At 38.0% G+C, this 19,837-nt stretch overlaps 4 protein-coding genes and 1 long non-coding RNA gene across 7 annotated transcripts in view; 2 read left to right on the top strand and 3 right to left on the bottom strand.

Annotated features, from left to right (window-relative positions):
• The window catches only part of shroom1 (shroom family member 1), a 57,789-nt gene extending 55,406 nt beyond the window's left edge, over positions 1–2,383 (top strand). For both annotated transcript variants that reach the window (XM_079585054.1, XM_079585055.1), the window contains one exon: positions 209–2,383. In XM_079585054.1, coding sequence (XP_079441180.1) covers positions 209–466 — 258 coding nt within the window. In that variant the 3' untranslated portion in view covers positions 467–2,383. The remainder of the gene's footprint in view (positions 1–208) is intronic.
• A 2,328-nt stretch (positions 2,384–4,711) lies between these two features.
• Positions 4,712–6,525, bottom strand: LOC306984070 (uncharacterized protein). Its single transcript, XM_079585081.1, has 9 exons — positions 6,395–6,525; positions 6,228–6,311; positions 6,052–6,140; positions 5,864–5,966; positions 5,644–5,780; positions 5,498–5,558; positions 5,210–5,428; positions 4,884–5,089; positions 4,712–4,805 (listed from the first exon to the last, which is right to left on the bottom strand). Exons 2-8 carry the CDS (start codon positions 6,291–6,293, stop codon positions 4,997–4,999), a joined length of 768 nt encoding a protein of 255 aa, XP_079441207.1. The 5' UTR covers positions 6,294–6,311; positions 6,395–6,525; the 3' UTR covers positions 4,712–4,805; positions 4,884–4,996.
• Positions 6,526–7,698: 1,173 nt separating this feature from the next.
• On the bottom strand, positions 7,699–9,112 carry LOC306984072. Its single transcript, XR_013794476.1, has 3 exons — positions 8,995–9,112; positions 8,014–8,087; positions 7,699–7,834 (listed from the first exon to the last, which is right to left on the bottom strand). It is a non-coding gene; the product is annotated as an uncharacterized lncRNA (long non-coding RNA).
• Positions 9,113–11,187: 2,075 nt separating this feature from the next.
• On the bottom strand, positions 11,188–13,930 carry sowahaa (sosondowah ankyrin repeat domain family member Aa). Its single transcript, XM_079585080.1, has one exon. The coding sequence runs from the start codon at positions 13,786–13,788 to the stop codon at positions 12,586–12,588; it is 1,203 nt and encodes a 400-aa protein (XP_079441206.1). The 5' UTR covers positions 13,789–13,930; the 3' UTR covers positions 11,188–12,585.
• A 1,056-nt stretch (positions 13,931–14,986) lies between these two features.
• The window catches only part of septin8a (septin 8a), a 33,964-nt gene continuing 29,113 nt past the window's right edge, over positions 14,987–19,837 (top strand). Inside the window, exon 1 of one of the 2 annotated variants that reach the window (XM_079585052.1) lies at positions 14,987–15,189. In XM_079585052.1, the coding sequence (XP_079441178.1) occupies positions 15,160–15,189 (30 nt within the window). In that variant the 5' untranslated portion in view covers positions 14,987–15,159. The remainder of the gene's footprint in view (positions 15,190–19,837) is intronic. The other variant, XR_013794475.1, reaches the window with a different exon arrangement.

The following is a 19,837-nucleotide window of genomic DNA, read 5'->3' as shown; positions in this document are numbered from 1 at the left end:
AAATCTCAAAATTGACCAGTGACCAGTTTTTGCCTGCCGTGTCTCGCCTTAAGGCCATTTATTGTCATTTTTTCCCCTAAAGAGATCAGATTTTTTTTTTTAAATCCTAAAAATGTTCTTCAGAAATATCCTGTGTGCGCCAACTAATTAAACATGAGCCGAATTGTGACGTACTCCTAAAATAATCCTGACTCTCCTGTATCCACAGCAATCGCTGGACAACCGCTACCGTCTCCTGTGCAAGCAGAGGGAGGACGCCAAAGACTTGAAGGAAAACCTGGACCGCCGGGAGCGCCTGGTCTCCGGCTTTCTGTCCAAGCACCTGACGGACACACAGATGCAGGAGTACCGGCTCTTCATCCAGACCAGCGCATCTTTACTCATCCGCCAGAAAGACCTCGAGGAGAAGCAGCGTTTGGGAGAGGAGCAGCTCGAGGCCTTACTCAGCACAATCCCAGCTCCATGAGGACCACTCCACACATCTGCCTTTCCCGTGTGTTACTGAGACTGGTGATGCTTTGAAACACCGCAGGGGCTTTCGCACCGGAAGAACCTTTCCATAGCTCCGCTACAACTATTGGCGGAAGTTCACGGTTTTGGCGCGTTCGCATCGCAGGAACTAGGAACGATTCTCTAGGAACTCCTTTGAGGAACTAATTTAGCTAATAACTACCGTATTTTCCAGACTATAAGTCGCATCAGTCAAAAATTGCATCATGAAGAGGAAATAAGTCGGACTATAAGTCGCACTGGACTATAAGTCGCATTTATTTTGAAATTTATTTCACAAAATCCAAGACCAAGAACAGACATTTAATCTGGAAAGGCAAGTTATTCAACTCCACAACAGCACACAGAACAACAGCTGAAGGTGTCCGGTGTGTTAGCGTAACACATTATGCTATTGTGGAACTGAATAACTGTTAAAGAACATATACCTGAGGCTGAATAGGCTAAACTAACATTAGCCAGCGAGTCCAACTAGTTACCGGTCAGCAAGTTCACCAAGCTCCCGATCTCATTCCTCAACACTGAATCCATTGAGTTCTTCCTCGGTGTCGCTTCTGAACAACTCCGCCAACTAGAGCGCCCTCTCGCGGCTGTAGACGGTAATGTTTTCTCTTGGTTCATCTCAGTCAGTATGAATTAATTTTGATATATAAGTCGCAGGACCAGCCAAACTGAAAAAAAGTGCGACTTCTAGTCCGGAAAATACGGTAATCTAACCCTAACCCTCCTACCCTAGAGTCGGTCTAAACCAGCGCTGTAGGAACTATCCGTGACGTTAGTGTTCGCTGATTGGCCGAAACACAGCACATGCCATTTTAAAGAGGCATAGCCTATATATTTACTCCAGAAACTGACTCTAGGAACATGTAAACAGTGATAGATGAGCCTCTTAGCTTTACGCTGAGGAGAAAACCCAACACTACTTTGAGGAGACCGAGAGAAACATGATTATGTATTTCTGCTCAGCAACACTGGACATCAAACACACGCCATACGCTAATAACTCTTCATCACTGTCTACTCTCTATATATAACAGTTCTACATGATAACGTATGAGACAGGACTATTCGACAGATCGTAAACGAATGAACACGGAGAATCCGAGCGCGGGCGCCGTCAAAATAAAAGTCCCAACAACGAGCGTGTCTGACGTCACTTCAGAGTTCCTGCTGGTGGAGCGAACGCAACCAGGGAAACGCTCCTATGGGAAACACTAGTTCTCGGGGAATCATCCTGGAGGCTCGTTCCTAAAACTAGCCGGTGCGAAAGCCCCTCGTGTGTCGCTCTGCGGGGCGTATCAAGCTGACTTTCGAAAAACATTATTTAAGAGCCCAGGATTGTGTCCTTTCCGCCGTGTGTGACAGATCGCTCTAAAACAACAACCAAAAAAAAGAAAAGAAGAAAGAAGCACTTTTGTAAAATAAGCTGCACATGCTCATATTGTGTATTCATGATTCATTTCAGGGCTTCATTATTGCTTTGATGCTGCAGCGTATTGTAACTTTTCATTCTTTCCCATTCATTTTGTCCTGTAATTTCATTTGGCACTGTCATGTTGAATGTGTGTAATGATTATTGTATTATTTAACTGCATGTATATTGAGAGCATGATTCTTCTCTTTGTAATACCCTTGCATTTATGTATTTATCCACCGTGACCCATGATCTTGTGCTTGAGCCACAGAAATGACTGGGTCACTGACACAAACATGTGAGCAACAGTGAGATCACACAACTGGCCAGGAGAGGCCGTGCGTTACAGTGATTTTACCAGCTGTAAAACCATGGTATAATCACTGTAATGTTCTGCCACCAGTAGCTTATTGCCTTTATAAACCAGCAACTACAGCAAAATGATAAAAACAAGTGTGTATTTATGGTTACTGTCATCATTAATATTAATAATTGGAACTAGATTTGCATTTCCTGGTGGAAATAACATGCTTACAAAGCAGTAAAAAAACAGCACTGTTTAAGTTAAATTAAATTAAAAAAATGTAAGTAATATGAAAAGTTGATGGGTAAAACGGGAATCACAATTCAGCATGTAAATAGTCTTAACATTTATTTTTAAAGCTTTACAAAAATGATCTACAGAACAAAGTTTAAATATCATCAGCATTTTGAATTATGGAAGCTTGTTTCCGCCACAGAATAGCACATTTTAAAAGATAATTGCAACTTTTTATCTCACAATTGCGAGATATAAAGTCAGAATTGTGTGTTATTCAATTCAATTCAATTCAAATTTATTTGTATAGCGCTTTTCACAATACATATTGTTTCAAAGCAGCTTTACAGAAAATGCATTTCAGAAATGTACATACAAAAATACAGTTAGTTAATCATAAATTTAGGGCATAACATATCGCCGGCGTTGGGTCGTCTCTTCACAGGCATTGAGTCGTCTCTTCACAGGCGTTGGGGCATCAGAAGTCTCCATGAGAGGCTGGATACATAACTGGAGCTGACGAACTCTAATTGAGTTATAGGGACAGGCGTCCCGAGATAACAACAAAAAAGGCAGATGGGAAATAATTAGCGTAGCTGCTGTTCACAATATGAATGCATTTGATCTGATTTAACTGTAGTATAAAAGGTATGAGATGCATTATGTGAATGCTTGGTTATAAACTCACAATTGCGAGAAATAAACTTGCGAGACTGACTTTTTTTCTTTAGAAGTGCAAGCTTTATCTCATAATTCTAACTTTATAACACGCAATTCTGAGATAAAAAGTCAGAAATATCTTGGTTTTTATTCTCTGGCGGAAACAAACTTCCATATTGAATCGATTGATCTGAACAGGTTTCCTGATGTATTAAACATTCAATGTTAAAGTTATCTGGTCTTTAATAACATTCTCAACACATTAGCACCTATTATTAATTTGTTCAGAGAACATTCAAAAGTAACGTTTGCATAACCACGAAAAAAAAATGTATAAAAGGTGCTGTATGTTTTGTTTTTAACTACTACACCATAAAAATACTGTAATATGTTTGCAGATGTTTAGGAAACATGCTAAATTCATGTACCTGGAATGTGCGTTCCGTGACACGATAAGGGCTAAGGACCCAAGCAATCCGATTGGTTCAAAGCACGTTTTATGGGTAATCGCTTTAGTGCCTGGTTACAAATCATACAAAATCACATAATTAAAGAAGTCGTTTGACCTACGTTATAACGAGTCATTCATGTATTTTAACTTATATGTGTCATATAATAGTATATACCCGAAGCTATATATTGTGAATATAAGCATTTCTCGTTCTTAGTGTTTTTTTTTAGTTAGCGTATAGTAGCGCGGCATAGAGCATACATCTATCCGATAAACGTTTTGTCGTTTTTAATAAATTTGTATTTATTACTATTTTCTTATTAACAGTTTAACCATAAATGACAGAATGCTAGCTATGTTTTGTGTGTACTTAGTATAAATATTAATCAACCAAATAAGTAATCAATCAAACCCCTTTCTTCATATATTTTTATACTTATTAAAGAAAGTAATTGCATTTTTAGGTATGTTTTGAGACATTAAGTTACGTGTTATTAAGCAATAAGGCATAATATATATTTTTAATTACAAGCATGTCATTTGTGTTCTAATTCATATGATTTATGTCATAATTAATTGTTAAAACCGAACATCATACAATACAATACCACTCAATGTAATAAAACCAGAACCAAAACTCATATAAAAATAGCATTTTGATTAAATTACACAATATAATACAATACAACTGAATTATGAGATTTATTAGATTTCATTTTTATTAACACAAAACTTCAAGCAACATGCACATCATTTATAGATTTATAGACTTTTTAAAATACACAACAATACAGAGAAGCTTTAAACAGACATACTGTAGTGTGTCTTTAAAATACATTTGTGATAGTCCTCTGGCTATACAGTGTGAAGATTTAAACAAATTTAATGTTGAGTTAGCTGTGTTCAATTTAATGAACTGTGAGGTTAAAGATTTTCAGAGAAAGGTTTATCCTGGATTGACTAATGAGAGACAAATAGATGCAGTGTCTTTTGCTGTATGTAAATTCAAATCTGTAGTTTGAATTAATTCATGTTGTATGTGCAGTCAATTCTTTGTGGAACCATCCTAAGGCCTAGATGATGCAGTTGAGATGTGTCGAGGCACCATTTCCCCTTGGCATGATGGGTCGTGAGATCGTGACTGAGATGGGCAAACTCAAAGGTGCAGCGCCGCAGGCGGAGTCAGCTCGCTGAACCTTGTCGTCATTTGTTGGACGAGGAGCTGAGGAACTCTGCAAAAACATACAGAAATGCTGTGACACGTTAATTTGTACACACGCAAAGTCTACTGTGTGATGTACGTCACTCACTGTTTTTACTCAGATGGGCAAACTCAAAGGTGCAGCGCAGCAGGCGGAGTTAGCTCGCTGAACCTTGTCGTCATTTGATGGACGAGGAGGCTGGACTGGTGGATGTTGTGACATTAGGCCATTTTAATGACACACTCCACAAGATAAGATATCTCAGCCCAAAAGTGACTGAAACCTTCCGTTCGTCTCAGTATTATAAGGCTGACCTGAACAACAAAAGATTTTTAAAAAGTAATTACTTAAGTTAGTTTAACGAGTTAGTTCACCCAAAAATATACAAATCAGACATACATATTTGTACCAAAACGATCCCATAAAATGCATACCTCAGGAATCAGTTCAGACATTATAAGGTCAAAATGTTCAAGCTTTTCATCCTTCTTTTTCGTAAACACAATGTTGTCAATGTGTCCCAGAAGTTCCTCAACATGTGCTGACAAGGCTGGATGAAAACTCTTTGGTTTTGCCATTTTACCAGTCTTCGTTTGCCACCATTTGTTCCACGTGGGTTTCAGTGAGCCTTTCACAATTCCTCGGAACAAGTCCTGAAAAAAAATATTTAGTATAGCAAACAATATCTAGACATTTTTTATTTCGTAAAATCTTATATGTACATGGATTTCAGTGTCACTGACAATAGAACAAATTCCCTTTTTCCCCACCTCCTCAACTGTCCTATATTTGAAAAAACATCGATTTACTTGAATTATTAAACTTATAAGTTGGTTTATTTGAATGAGGACACACATTTTACACATACCTTGTATACGTCATATGCTGAACAGCATATGCTGCCATTGATGATGCATGATATCTTCTCAGATACCACAGATCTTCTCCCTGTATCACCTCGTTTTTCATAGAGGTCCATTTGTCCCTCACCTCCATTTCTGCCATCTAATGCAATTAACACAGTTGTTGCAGTAATGTAGATGTAATACACAAAAAAATATAAAAATAAAAGCATTTATTTAACTTACTGTACAGACCAAAACCCCACAGTTGTTAGAGTCAGACAGCCTCCACTGTTCTGGGTACTCAACAGTCCATTTTCCCACGTCCCAAGTATTTCGGAATGCATTGCTTTTGTACAAAAGAAAAAAGAAATTAAGAAATGTACATTAGTAAATGAAGATAAAAATTGTGCCATTTACAATGCACAAAATACCATAGTATAGCCAGGTCCATCTCAGAAATGGACTTGTAGTTGCCAATGGGGTCGTACACTCGAATATGATTCCTCAAACCATCCAAGACCTTTACAAAACAAAAAGAAACTGCTTTAACCACAAAGAGTAACAACTGTTGAGCAAAAATGTATATATATTTTTTTTCCACACATACCCACAAAATGAAGTGATTTCCCTTTTCAGGGCTCTGTCCACCAACAATTCTTGGAATAAGGACCATGTCATTGTCATCAAGGTCCTTTAAAATATTTGTAAGTAAATAATTGGTGCTGGAATGTGTCCCCTCTGCCCCTGAGATTTAATTTATAGATTTTAATTTACCTTCAGACAAGAAATGTGACTGTCATCCACATGTTTCGTGTTAGTGAAGGATCGCCACCAGAGAACAAATGTGTGCACCTGTAATGCAGTTCCACCATGTGCTTTACAGAGCTGTGCGATCCTTGTGTCAAGAATCTAAAAGAAATAGTAGGTTACCATAAAAATGTTGTTTAATAATATAAGTAGTATAGGAGGTTTGTGGACAAGCGCCCATACAAATAAGCTGCCATTGGACGCATAATGACTCGGAGGGATCGTATGGTGAATTGGGATGACATATGCCTGTTATTTAATGGTTACTCAGGTCTTTTGCGATCACCCTCGCAGGCTCTCCAGAGTCCGTAACACTAAGTTGCATCTTTAGTGACCTTGATAGGGTGCAACACTGGAGCCACTGTTTTAATAGTAGCATTACGCTGACACTGTGGACAATGGGCAATCTAAAAAATAAAAAGGTGTTTGTAACATTGCAAACAACAGAAACACATTACTTTGTACAACTACATCAGGGTCTCAAACGCAACATAGGATATTGAGGACACGACTTAACATCATTAGGTATTTAATAGAATATATGCTCTTGTGGCCTAAATATAATATGTCGTGACCTCTACATAACGTACCCATTATTTACACTTGAGGGGCTGTATATGAAACCATCTTGTGGATCGGGAATTTGAGTCTACAAATATCTTACCCACTTTGTGACGTCCGGAAAGATGCCTTGCCAGTAGTATGCGCTTGCAATCTTATTAAATGTCCTTGTTATCCCCTGATGCCCACCTGTAGCTGGGCTGTCATGGCAGTCGCAAAGGACTCGTTCCTTCTGTTTCTCATCCATGACAACCATACGGTTTGATCCGTTTGCAGTCTTGTAATAAAGATGTCCACCTGTATCAGAGACATAAAGAGGTAATGTGAGGGAACGCAACACACAGTATTTAAATCATGTTATTTATTGAAGAATATATTTATATAAAAATAAATAACACATATAATAAAGGGTGTAGGGAACAAGGAAGAGCAGAGCTGATAAGACGAAGTGTTATGGTCACAATTGTTAAATTAAAAAAATGAATACTATGTTAAATAAATGACACTCATCACATAAAGCATGACATACTATAGGCTTTCTTTGGTGCTAAAAAAACCCAGCCCATTAAAACTCAACTTCAACATGGAACAACAACAGACATGAACATCTCACCCTTGTTCAAGTTGGGCTTTAATAGATTCTGCCAAACTGTTTAAAAATATATAATTTTCCTTAGTGGTGAAATGAACTCCATCGTGCAAAAAAATCAAGGGAGAAGGCTCTTCCACCGCAGACCAGCCAAGCCGAACCAAAAATTGTAGACATCCTCAATGCCAAGGCCATTCCCCATGTTCTTTGCCGCTCTCTCAGCCCCATGCCGGACGTAGAGTCTCCAATGATCCAGACTATTGTTGGATGAAAAAACACATTGTAATAGTGAGAAATGTAGGCTATAGAGAAAAGGGATAACAGCACTATTAACACACAGTTATATAAAAATACATTATTACCTCGCCTTAGTTGTACAAAACAAATCTGTTAAAAGTTTAATGTTGTACAATAAATAGCAGAAGAAAACTATTACTTCTGGGACATTGGGTGGGTGCACAATATGCCATCGTGGCATATCTCTCTGGCTCTCTTCACTCTCACACATTTCTGAAAGAAAGAGAAAGAATCATCCATTTCCATTTTAGCCCCTCATATAGTTAAATATATATGCACACTAGCATGTAACTGTACTTCATTAATTATCTAGAATAATACACATGAATAAAAAACAGTCTATTGTTCTTTATTGTAATTTTTAACTTAGTTAAATGTAACTTATTTCTGCTAACGGTTTATATATTAAAATATTCTTACATAGGCTATATCGAATAAAATGATACAACCCTGTCTCTTTTTGTTACATTTCAGTTTTATTGATCAATAATAGACATTATAAAAGTATAAGTAGCCTAAAAGGCATAAGAAGCTATACAAGTCAAAAAATAAAGTAAGTTAAACGATTCAATCAAACATAAGTCTGCAGGCTACAACGTTAAATAGCCTAAATCATAAAGTTATGAAACTAAACTTTGCCCTCAACCAAAACGATTTGTCGGGGAACAAATTAAAGATTAATAAGATCAAATATCGCCCGTTAGATATAGCCTACACAAGACGAATATTATCTCATGTTTAACCACTAGACTAGAGACATCAGCCAGCGGCAAACATCAGAAGGACTAGCCGAGGTAAGGCTGTTCTAGGCGGGGTAACATGAGCGCTGAGCGGCCGGTGATCGCCTGGATCTCACAACTCCGAAAACGTAAAAAAAAATAGGCGCTATCTGTATAAATAAACAACATATTTGCGCTTTAAACAACTACATTGTCGACTGAAAAACTATAACAACTACATTTCGTGACACAATAACGGTATTATTTTTCCCAACTCCGAAAACGTCAGATCAAAATTTTAAATATGCGCTATCTGTATAAATAAACAACATATTTGCGCTTTAAACAACTACATTGTTGATTGAAAAACTATAAAAACTGCATTTCGTGACACAATATACCGTAATAGTAGTATTTTTAAATTTAGCTACAAGTTATCGCGAGAACAGATTTAGATCAGGCATACTACTGGCATACTAAAGGGTCCTTAGCCCGGACTCAACACTTCAGTCGGACCCAACACTTCACCACACCGGAATGTCAGTTCTTGTTTTGATCTGTGTGACTCCGCCCACTGCCAATTTACCCAATAGTATTTCGACACCCCCGTTGGCGGGAAACAGCACGTATTGTATCCATGGAAACAGCGAATGATCGCGGACTCTACCACACACACACACAACTGTTTGAAGACGTACTTGTGAGAACATTCATTACTTCTGTCCGTTAATAGAACTTACTGTTGATACGTTCACATTGCAAATGCATTGTGTGTGTTGTGTATTTTGCAGCGATCCGTGCTTTAAATTGCAAATTGTCAAGGAAGTTGAACTCTCAGAAATGTTTTCTCTCATTTGAATGAGCTTTTCTTGTGGAATACATGAACATTTGGCTTAAAAAAGTGAAAGTTTGTTCTGTCCTTCCGAGGGTGATCCTGGTCTGTCCGCCCAGTGTTCATGTTTATATATGGCCTCAAATCACACACGAAAGCCCTAGTTTTCCATATCGACAACATGTATACATCCATTCTCCACTTCATCTGGAATATAGCGATCAGATTGACCTTTGCTGGATGTGGATTTATGAAACGAGACTGTAAATGAGCTTTTGTCCAGTGTGCTGTGAACGTGACTTCATCAGTTTTGCCGCCATCTTGTGGTTTTGTGTTTATGTCTTTATATACTGTCTATGGTTTATGTTGGATGCATGAATTCTTATTACCTTTGGTTTAATGTGAATAAAGTTTTCTCACTGTACATAATTAGTGTTTGTTTCATTACAACTAGTCAGATTAGGTCAGGTATTAAGAAACAATTATCTGTAAAAAAAAAAAAAAAAGCTTTGAAATAACATTAATTGTGTAAAAAAAAACATGATTAAAATAATGTGCTGTGTTTGAAGTTTAGCCTAAAAATTCAAATGGGTAAATCTCTGGGCCATATAATAAGTATATTTATGTATACGTGTATATTTAGTCTATTTAGGCCTTTTCATGATGCATTTAGGGGGAGCTGCAATGTTACTATAATCATGTAAATAATGCAAAAGAACAAAAACACTGGGGGTTAAATGACGCAACTTCTCCATGGAAGGTCACGCCAATCTTGTATTTTCTATAGAGAACTTGATAAGCTCTTAGCAAAACGCCAGTGTTATGAAACATAAAGGCCTGTCACGCATGCCGAATCATGCACACGCGTGTCTGAAGGCACCTCGTTTCTCTTCTAATGAACACAGATGGAGGAACACGTGCTCGGCCTCGGGGCCACAGGGTCGAGTTTGGCACTGATGCATCATGGGAACATCTAGAGATGCAGCTGTAAGCAAAACTGCTCAGTTCTTATCGTGTCAGACCATCATGCTGGGCTTTGCTATGTCATCATCCTCAGCACTAAACACTGACCTCTATAAAGTCTTGATTCATCACTGCATCAAGAAACAACATGCAGATATACACAACAACACTGAGTGAGGGTTCACGCACAAGATTACGTTTATTTGCAAAATAATTTACATTTTGGAATAAGAAAATACATTTATTGTAAGGTAAGAATCAATGTGTAGTATAAAGGTCCCAAAAAATCATCAATTATGGATGACTAAAAATATAAGCATGTTGATCATCAGCATTAAACATGAATCTACTCGTGTTTAACATCCAAAAAAACAATAATGTTTCATAACATCTGATGCATAAACCCTCAGAAAAGAACAATTAGAGAAGTTTGTTTTTCCACTCCCAGTGAGTCAGGCGTCCTGCACCCTAATACAAGCAGCTTGCATATTTCAGATGTATAGCCTATATATATATATATAATTTTTTTTTATATGGGTGGTTGACATGACGTGGCCTTTTTTTGTGTCAAAGTTAAGTAAATTATAGAAAAATATGTCAAAAACTGTGGTGATAATTGTTCAGAAAGTGCTGTTTTATATGAACATACAGAGCATTCATGGGATTAATCTTCCATTTTTTCACAATTTTCAGCCAAACCAGAAAAAGCTCATATGGCGCGACTGTCCAAGGCACATTTCACAAATTTAGATTTTGAATAAAAACAAGAAAATTTATTCATTTTCTGTTTATTAAATCATATATTGATAACCCGGATGTCTTCTTGACTAAACATTCAGGCATAATATTTTGAAGCCACCCTTAACTAAAACATTTTGTCCCAAAAATGGATATCATATGGTGTGACGCCATATTCCTTTTTTTAAACGGGCAATTGTTTGGAGACCTTTGGGGAGTGGGGGTCAAAGTGCATATTCAAAAGAAGTATCTTCTGCTCACCAAGGCTGCATTTATTTGATCACAAATACAATAAAAAACAGTGATAATGTGAAATATGATTCCTATTCAAAAGAACTGTTTTCTATTTGAATTAATGTTTTAAAACACAATTTTCGGCATCATTACTCCAGTCTTCAGTCACATGATGATTTGTAGCTCAAGAAACCTTTATGATTATTATCAGTGTTGAATTTTTGTGGAACAGCGTTTATGTATTGTGTGCATTTGTGTGCAAAAAAAAAATCTTCTTTTTTTTATTATTACTTTTTCATTTTCTCTGAATCCCCACATGTTCATGTTCATTCTTCTGTATTATTTCCTTTTGTACTGAATAATTTAATTTTGTACTGAATAATTTAATTTTGTACTGAATAATTTAATTTTGTACTGAATTTTAATGTGCAATAAATAAAAAAAGAAGAAAAAAAGGAAAATAGAATTTAAATGAAAAAAATTATTCCGGATTCCCATATAAATTCCCAATAATTGACAAATATGAGCGTCTGGTCAGTTATGGATGTCCGACACGAGCCTGTGTTTACGCGACAAAATAAATAGTGAAAATAGAATTTGTATGAACAGAATTCCCATATAAATGCTAATTGACATAAATATGATCTTACATTTTTATGTAAATTGTAATTTTTCTTCTTCTTTTTTATTATTATTATTATTACTTTTTCCTTTTCTCTGAATCCCCACATCATGTTCATGTTCATTCTTCTGTATTATTTACTTTTGTACTGAATTATAATATGCAATTAAAAAAAAAGGAAAATATAATTTAAATGAACAGAATTCTTCTGGATTCCCATATAAGTTGCATAAATATGCTTTACATTTTTATGTAAATTGTAATTTTTCTCCTTATTTATTATTACTTTTTCCTTTTCTCTGAATCCCCACATGTCCGTGTTCATTGTTCTGTATTATTTCCTTTTGTACTGAATTATAATTTGCAATATACATATATATATATAAAAGGAAAATATAATATAAATTCCCATATTCGAATATAAATTCCCAGTAAGTGACACCATGAGCGTCTGCTGGGTTATGGATGTCTCTGTTTATGCGACACCGGCTCATTCCTTGTTTTGTAACAGTAATCAATCATTCATAGTGAAAATAGAATTGAAATGAGCAGAATTCCCAGATACAGATTGACGTGAGTATTGAGTGTGTTGTGAGCGTCTGCTCAGGGATATCCGTCTGCCGCGAGCCTCTGTTTATGCGCCGCCGGCTCGTCCCTCTCCGCTCGCTCGTCCTCTCCCATCGACATCAACTGGAATCTCGGCTTGCTCTTCTTCTTGATCCCGACCGGATAAGTTGGGAAAAGCCTGACCTTGGGGTGTTTCTGCGGGTCACACTCGTCTCTGACCGCCAGCGCCTCCTGCTGGCCGGCCCTCGGGTCTCCCAGAAGCTCCCTCAGCGCTCCCTCCACATCTTTCCTCAGATAATGGTAGGGCTTCTTCCCACAGTTGTCCCGTATATTCCCGTTGGCTCCGTACTTGCGGACTAGTACACCGATCAGAGTCGCGCGTGTGTGGATGGCAGCGATGTGTAGCGCAGTGTATCCGCCGTTCGACTTAGCGTCGATGTCCACGCCGTGTCCGCTTTCCCTGGAAACCTCAATAATCTGGCGGACCATGTCGGCGTTCCCACTCTTGGCGGCCCAGTGTAGCGCCGTGAACCCAGACGTGAAGTCTCTCTTCTCCGCGAGCTGAGCGTCCTTCAGCAGAAGCCCGTACACATAGTCCCACTGTCCCGCCGCGGACTTCACTAGCCACTGGTGCTCCGCGGGGTCCAGCGGGTACGGCTCCGACTGCTCCTTCGGCTCATCCGCTAGTTTAGGAGTCTTGACGTGTCTGCGCACCTGTGGAGAGTCGCTAGCCCCGTCCGTAGCCGCTCTCCTCCACTGGCGTTCTCGCTCGGGATCAGTCGGTGGGGTTCGTAAAGGAAGCGCACACGGTTTGTTTGTCTTCTCCGCTCCACGTTTGTCATCACACTTCAGTGGAACGGTGAAATTTAGATACTTTTTAGGTGTAAAGTCCACATTCTTGCATCTTTCCAAAGCAGTTTCTATTGGAGAAGGTGGCGCTGGTGACGCTTTACTCTCTGACTTCTCCTTCTCATCTTCCTCTGGATCTTCATTATCATCGTTTGAGGCTTTTAATAGGTGATGGTACACTTTCCTGAGGACTACATACTTGGTGTCCTGGAAATCTTTAACGTAGGCAATGTTGTTGACACACGCCTTGAAGAGATCTCGGTTCTGCTTCTTCTCTGCCGGATCACCGCAGTTCAGTTGCTCTCTAAACTTGCTGAGCAGCTCTGAGTTTTTCAGCTTTCCTCTGCCTTCTAATAGTGTGTTTAAAATCGCCTCTTGAGTCAGAGCCATTTCTGAATTCGTCCTAGATATAATAAATAGATATAGATATATATGAAATAGTCCTAGATATAATAAACATACATACTTTAGCAGGACGAGTCTGTCGACGGAGACTCCTGGAGTGTAGCCACACCTTTACCTGTCTTCCGGAAACAACACGTCACGCAAGAAAGAAGAAGAAGAAGAAGAAAAATCAGACGTGGGTGGGGGCGGGGCTTTAAAAAAGTTTAAAAACAATTTTAATTCAATTAAAATCTTTTTTTTTTTTTTGTTGTCAAAAAGATAGCGAGTTACATTTAAATAGTTAAATAGTTAAAAATAAAATCATATTAGTAATAATGAGTAGCCTTCACAGCATAGGCTACAATATACGCTAAACTCAATAAATCAACAAAGTGCACGTATCGTTCCTGTGCGTGTATTTCGATTAACATTATGTACATTATATAATTACTTGCGTAATTGTTTATTTAGAAGCTATATCTTGTCGGGTCTTGAGAAAAGACATTCCTGAAGCAAGTGGGAGTTTCCAGGAAGAAGAAACCATATTCAAGGGTTTTTGCGAAATTACGAATCCTAGTATGGCAAAATATTTCCTCATAAATATTAATTCCGCCGTCTCGAGCTGCTAAACAATCATTCTGATTCGTCCGGTCATGACACACTCTTTCAGTTTTATATATATATATATTGTATTATAATAACGATAAAAATAAACACCCAGAGTACATTGTTAATTTCTTTAGTTTATATGGAAAATTCTTCATTCATAAACAAAAAGTCTGTAAATGGTATTTTGACACTGAATTAATCTCACTTCTTTATATAAATATAATATCTCTTCGTTATAAAAAAGAATAATAATAAATCCCTAAGATTGATTAAATATCATGAAGAAATATTTAAAGAAAATACATGCACATAAAAGCTTTCCTTGTATATTAATGTATGTTATTGTATCAATAAAATTGTAGTGAATGCCTTCTTGTCTATCTCTTCGCCATGTCATCTTTTGTTGTTCATTGTTTTGTATAATTATTGTTTTTTCTTTGTTTGTTTTATTATATGTATAATTATATGTATGTAATTCGTTGACAATGTTCTTATGTTATTAAGCATTAAAAAATAAAAATAAAATAAAAAGATTCGTCCGATCTCACGTGACCTAATTAATATTCAAGAGCCGAGCCTTCAGCGTTAGTTGCTTGTGCATTTCAGCCAATCAGCGCAGAGCGTATCATTGCGTCATTTAAATTCATAAGCAAGACCTTCACCATAGTAACGGTGGTAAATTCTCCAGCCCGACCACAGTGTGAGTGAGTGAGACGAAGGCAGGCAGCTCCCTTTCGCCTTATCCTCCAAACACACACATTCCTCATCATGGCGGCCACGGATGTAGACATATTTTCTGTAAGTACCCTTTAAAGTCAGTTCTTACTTCCGGAAACCCACTTATTGGACATACTCGCTCTGTCTGTACAGGTTTATCTGTAATGAATTAGGACTAGCACGAGCGCTACTCTCTAGCCTAGCCCAACGGACTCTATATTGTGTGTGTGTGTGTGTGTGTGTGTGTGTGTGTGTGTGTGTGTGTGTGTGTGTGTGTGTGTGTGTGTGTGTGTGTGTGTGTGGACAGGTCAGATCAGGTGTGTTATCTGTCTTTTGTGATCTTATTCTAGCTATAGTGTGTGTTTCTGATGAACTGAAAAGGGTGTTGAACTTGTCTTTTCTCAGTCTCTTGAATGTTAGTTGTGAACATCTCTTTATTTACAGTACAGGCAACAGACTGATGCAGTCTACAGTACACATTTCATATTTAGTAGTTTGCCAGATTGCTTTTGGAGGCAACATGCTCCCTCTTCTTTAACAACTTGACATCTTTATTGTTTTATACCCCAAATCCCCATTGAAACAACAGTGTTGTGAACAGCCAGGCTAGAGCCGTGAACTTTGGGGCCAACCTGAGGCCCTCAGTGTGAGATCACAGATAAGAGTGACAGAAAGGGCGGATGAGGTGATGTCGGACGTCCCGCTGTCAAACTCGAGCGATTCATGTGTTCATGATGGGATCTTTGGGACAGCTGGTGATTCTGTGATGGATAATAAGTTTATGAGAACACAGTTATGAAACGGAAGCTACTGTTGAATGAAAAAATGAAAGTTATCCCATAATTGACTCATCCTCAAGCCAGCCTAGCTGTATATGACTTTCTTCTTTCAGCCAAACACAATCAGAGTTATATTAAATAATATCCTGGCTCTTCTAAGCTTTATAATGGGAGTCAGAGTTCACTCTTCGGACTCTCGTACGACCGTTACTGAAAGCCAGTGATTGTAGTTTATAAAGTTATAAATATGGATATTTTTCTTACACAAACACATGTATTTTCTTTAAAAGGCCTTTATTGAGCCTTGTGGATTACTTTAATGATGGATAATGCACTTTTATGCGCTTCAAAAGCTCAAGACACCATTCACTCCCATTATAAAGCTGGGAAGAGTTTGGCTGGAAGAAGAAAGTCATAAACGCTTGTTGAGAGGGTGAGAAAATAATGGGATAATGTTCAGTTTTTGGGTGAACTATCCCTTTAAGCAAGACTTCCTCAGTCAAGAAGACCATGCTGGTCTTTCAAGGGCAAGCTCAAGTAGATTAGATTTGTAAACTTTGTGTTTTGAGCGACAGGTCAATCAGACGAAGATGTGCCGTGAGAGCCGATCCATCACCGTTGCTCAATGACTTTCCCACTGCTAATTGTGAGGAAGCCCTGTGGATTTGAGGGAAACTAGTTTGGGTTAGAGAAGAATAACTGTATTGAGCTGTTTACTGTAGTCTGGTGGGAACGCTAGATAAGTTTATGTGTGTTCTGTGGAAGTGAAACCTGTGGCCAGTTTCATAAACTTCACCTCTATATTAAACCCGTGTCTTAAGAACTAGTCTGGCCAACTAGCAGTTTGTCAAAGTAAAATTAAAGTGTAACTGTCGCCAAAATTTAAACCTAGGCTCTTTTTGTTAATCCACCCGAGTCAAACTTTGGTATAAAAGCATCATTAGAATGGAAACGCCACTTTTAAGATTGACCGTATTTTCGTTTTGGCTCAAAATGGCTTTTGAATGGGAGAGCACGGGGCACTTCTATGATAGCATCAAAACTGCTGTTTTTAAAACACTAATGCGGCTCGACACAACATGACACTGTGCTGGAAGTGTCACCAGCGGCTCTACACATGAACTCCAGCATTGACTACAGTGTTTGTGTTCACAGAGATTACAAAAAAGAAAGGTTTTGTACGACTCACTTTATCAGTCAGTGTTTCCGGTGGCTGGAAATTTGTCAGGAAAAAGTAGTCGATCTCCGAATGTGACGTAATGAACTGACTCCATCTCCATATGAGTTAAAGGAACACTCCACTTTTTTTGTAAATAGGCTCATTCTCCAGTTCCCCGAGAGTTAAACAGTTTTACCGTTTTCCGAATCCATCCAGCCGATCTCCGGGTCTGGCGGTAGCACTTTTAGCATAGCTTAGCATAGATCATTGAATCTGATTAGACCGTTAGCATCTCTCTCCAAAAAATGACCAAAGAGTTTCAATATTTTTCCTATTTAAAGCTTGACTCTTCTGTAGTTACATCGTGTACTAAGACCGACGGAAAATGAAAAGTTTTGATTTTCTAGACCAATATATAGGAACTATTCTCTCATTCCTGCGTAATAATCAGGGAACTGCTGCCGTACAGCAGCGCAATGATATTACACACTTAGAGCCGGTCACGTTGAAAGTTACCGAGCTGGGGACTATTTTCAGGCGCTGCGTAATATCATTGCGCTGCTGTACGGCTGTCATATTGGCCTAGAAAATCACAACTTTTAATTTTCCGTCGGTCTTAGTACACGATGTAACTACAGAAGAGTCAAGTTTTAAATAGGAAAAATATCGAAACTCTTTGGACATTTTTTGGAGAGAGATGCTAACGGTCTAATCAGATTCAATGATCTATGCTAAGCTATGCTAAAAGTGCTACCGCCAGACCCGTAGATCGGCTGAATGGATTCGAAAACGGTAAAGCTGTTTAACTCTCGGGGAACTGGAGAATGAGCCTATTTACAAAAAAAAGTGAGAGTTCCTTTAAAACGAAAATACGGTCAATCTTAAAAGTGGCGTTTCTTTCCATCCTAATTATGCTTTTACACGAATGTTTGACTCGGGTCGATTAACAAAAAGAGCCTAGGTTTAAATTTTGGCGAGAGTTACCCTTTAATCTTACTTTTCGGATTCAAAACATTAGGCCAGTCTAGTTTTAAATGTAACTGACATATAAAGTGTAACCAGTGTGAAAGGAAATAATGACGTGACTAACTTGTAAGACAAGTCTAAGCGGTTTATGCTCTGCGTCTCTGTTAGATGTTGTTTAAATCCAAGAGTTTGCGTCGAGCTCTCAGAATGAGTGAAATGTGAGTGTGTTTCAGAGTCGATGCCGTTTGATTAGAGTGTGTGTGGTTTTAGGGGCCGCATTGATCAACTGCATTGAGCTGTACACGGTCAATTCTCTTTCTAATTACATCACGGGTAAAAAAAGCTTTAAGGGACAGTTCACCCAAAAAATTAAAATCCCGCCATCATATTGTGACTTTATGAGTCGTATGGGAATTAATCAGATTGTCTCCATTCAGTGAAGGTATGGAGATGTTATGTAATGTGTTGACGCCGCTGTAAAGTCTCACTTGTGTTTGTAAGGACGAGTAAATAAGAGATTTCTCATTTTTGTGTGAAATCTCGGTGACGGACAAACATGCACAACTCCTCAGTGTCAGTTTTCACTCTGCAAGGGTTGGAACAAGACCGTCCTGTTCAGCATTTAATGTAGTGTGTTATACTCTAGTTTCAGGGCAGGGCTGATGTACTGTTATTTAAAGCTATGTGAGTTTCGTGATGAGTCAACGTCCTGTTCATGCTTAGAAAATCCTGCATCTGACCACTGACATTAATAACACACACGTCACATGATTTGCGTTTAATAGGAGACCACTGAATGTCATTTATGAAGATCAGTGTGTGAGGCAAGAGCATGAAGCTTTACTTAATGAGCACGCTAATGTGTTTGTCCTTAATAAAGGAGAATTATTTAATTTCTTAGACTACAAAATGTGTTTCTGCTTCAAACTTTGTCTAATAATGATGTAATTTAACATGCAGAACTCATATTTATTGGATTAAATCATAGACTAAGTTTAATAGTCACATTAGGCTTTACCACAGGTCCTCGCGGTTCATCCTCGCGTCACGCGTGAGCTTCTGCAGAGTTTAGTTCTCGCACGAGCTTCTGCTTCTGTTCGCTGATCAATGTTTATATGAGAATAAAAGCCTAAATTCAATCTGATCATCATATAAAGCGATCGAGTCTTTGTCAGATTGACTAAACCGCTCTATTGAAATGGGTTTAGTTTTACAATCTCTTTATTAATTTTTTGAGGTGTAAAAGTGGCAGTTGTGCATGGAGGGATTCATTAAAATCTCTACATGTGTTTCGAAGATAAACTAAAGTCTCATGGGTTTGGATCGATGTGAGTGTGTGTAATTGATACGTTTTTAATTTTTGGGTGAACTAACACTGTAAAATAATTATTACGTACACTTTAAGATATTTAGGCCTAAGACTTTTTATTACCTTAAAGTTCATGAAACTGAGGATTTGCTTGGACTTTAGCACACATGCTTAAAGGTAGGGTAGGTCAGAATTGTCTAAAAAAAACTTTTATTCAAATTAGTTTAAACTGTCTTTATATACCAATACATAATTAAAATGCAAGTACTCTGAAATATAAAAAATATTTAATATATTAAATATTAAAAAACTGAGTGACTCTAGTGTATTTAATCTTCAATAAACACAGCTCATTAATTCCATTCACTCCCACCTAAAAACGGGTGCGCGACTGCGCGCACGTGGGCAGAGCCAGTAATAACGGCGGTAGTCATGGCGACGGAGAGTGACAGTCGCGCAAGCCAATCCTGTGATTCGTCCCGAATGGAAATAATGAGCTGTGTTTAATGAAGATTA

This window comes from Phoxinus phoxinus, assembly GCF_949152265.1.
Source record: "Phoxinus phoxinus genome assembly, chromosome: 17".
NCBI classification, from domain to species: domain Eukaryota; kingdom Metazoa; phylum Chordata; class Actinopteri; order Cypriniformes; family Leuciscidae; genus Phoxinus; species Phoxinus phoxinus.
The sequence above is the reverse complement of the archived record's forward strand: the minus strand, read 5'-3'. Positions and strand labels throughout refer to the sequence as shown.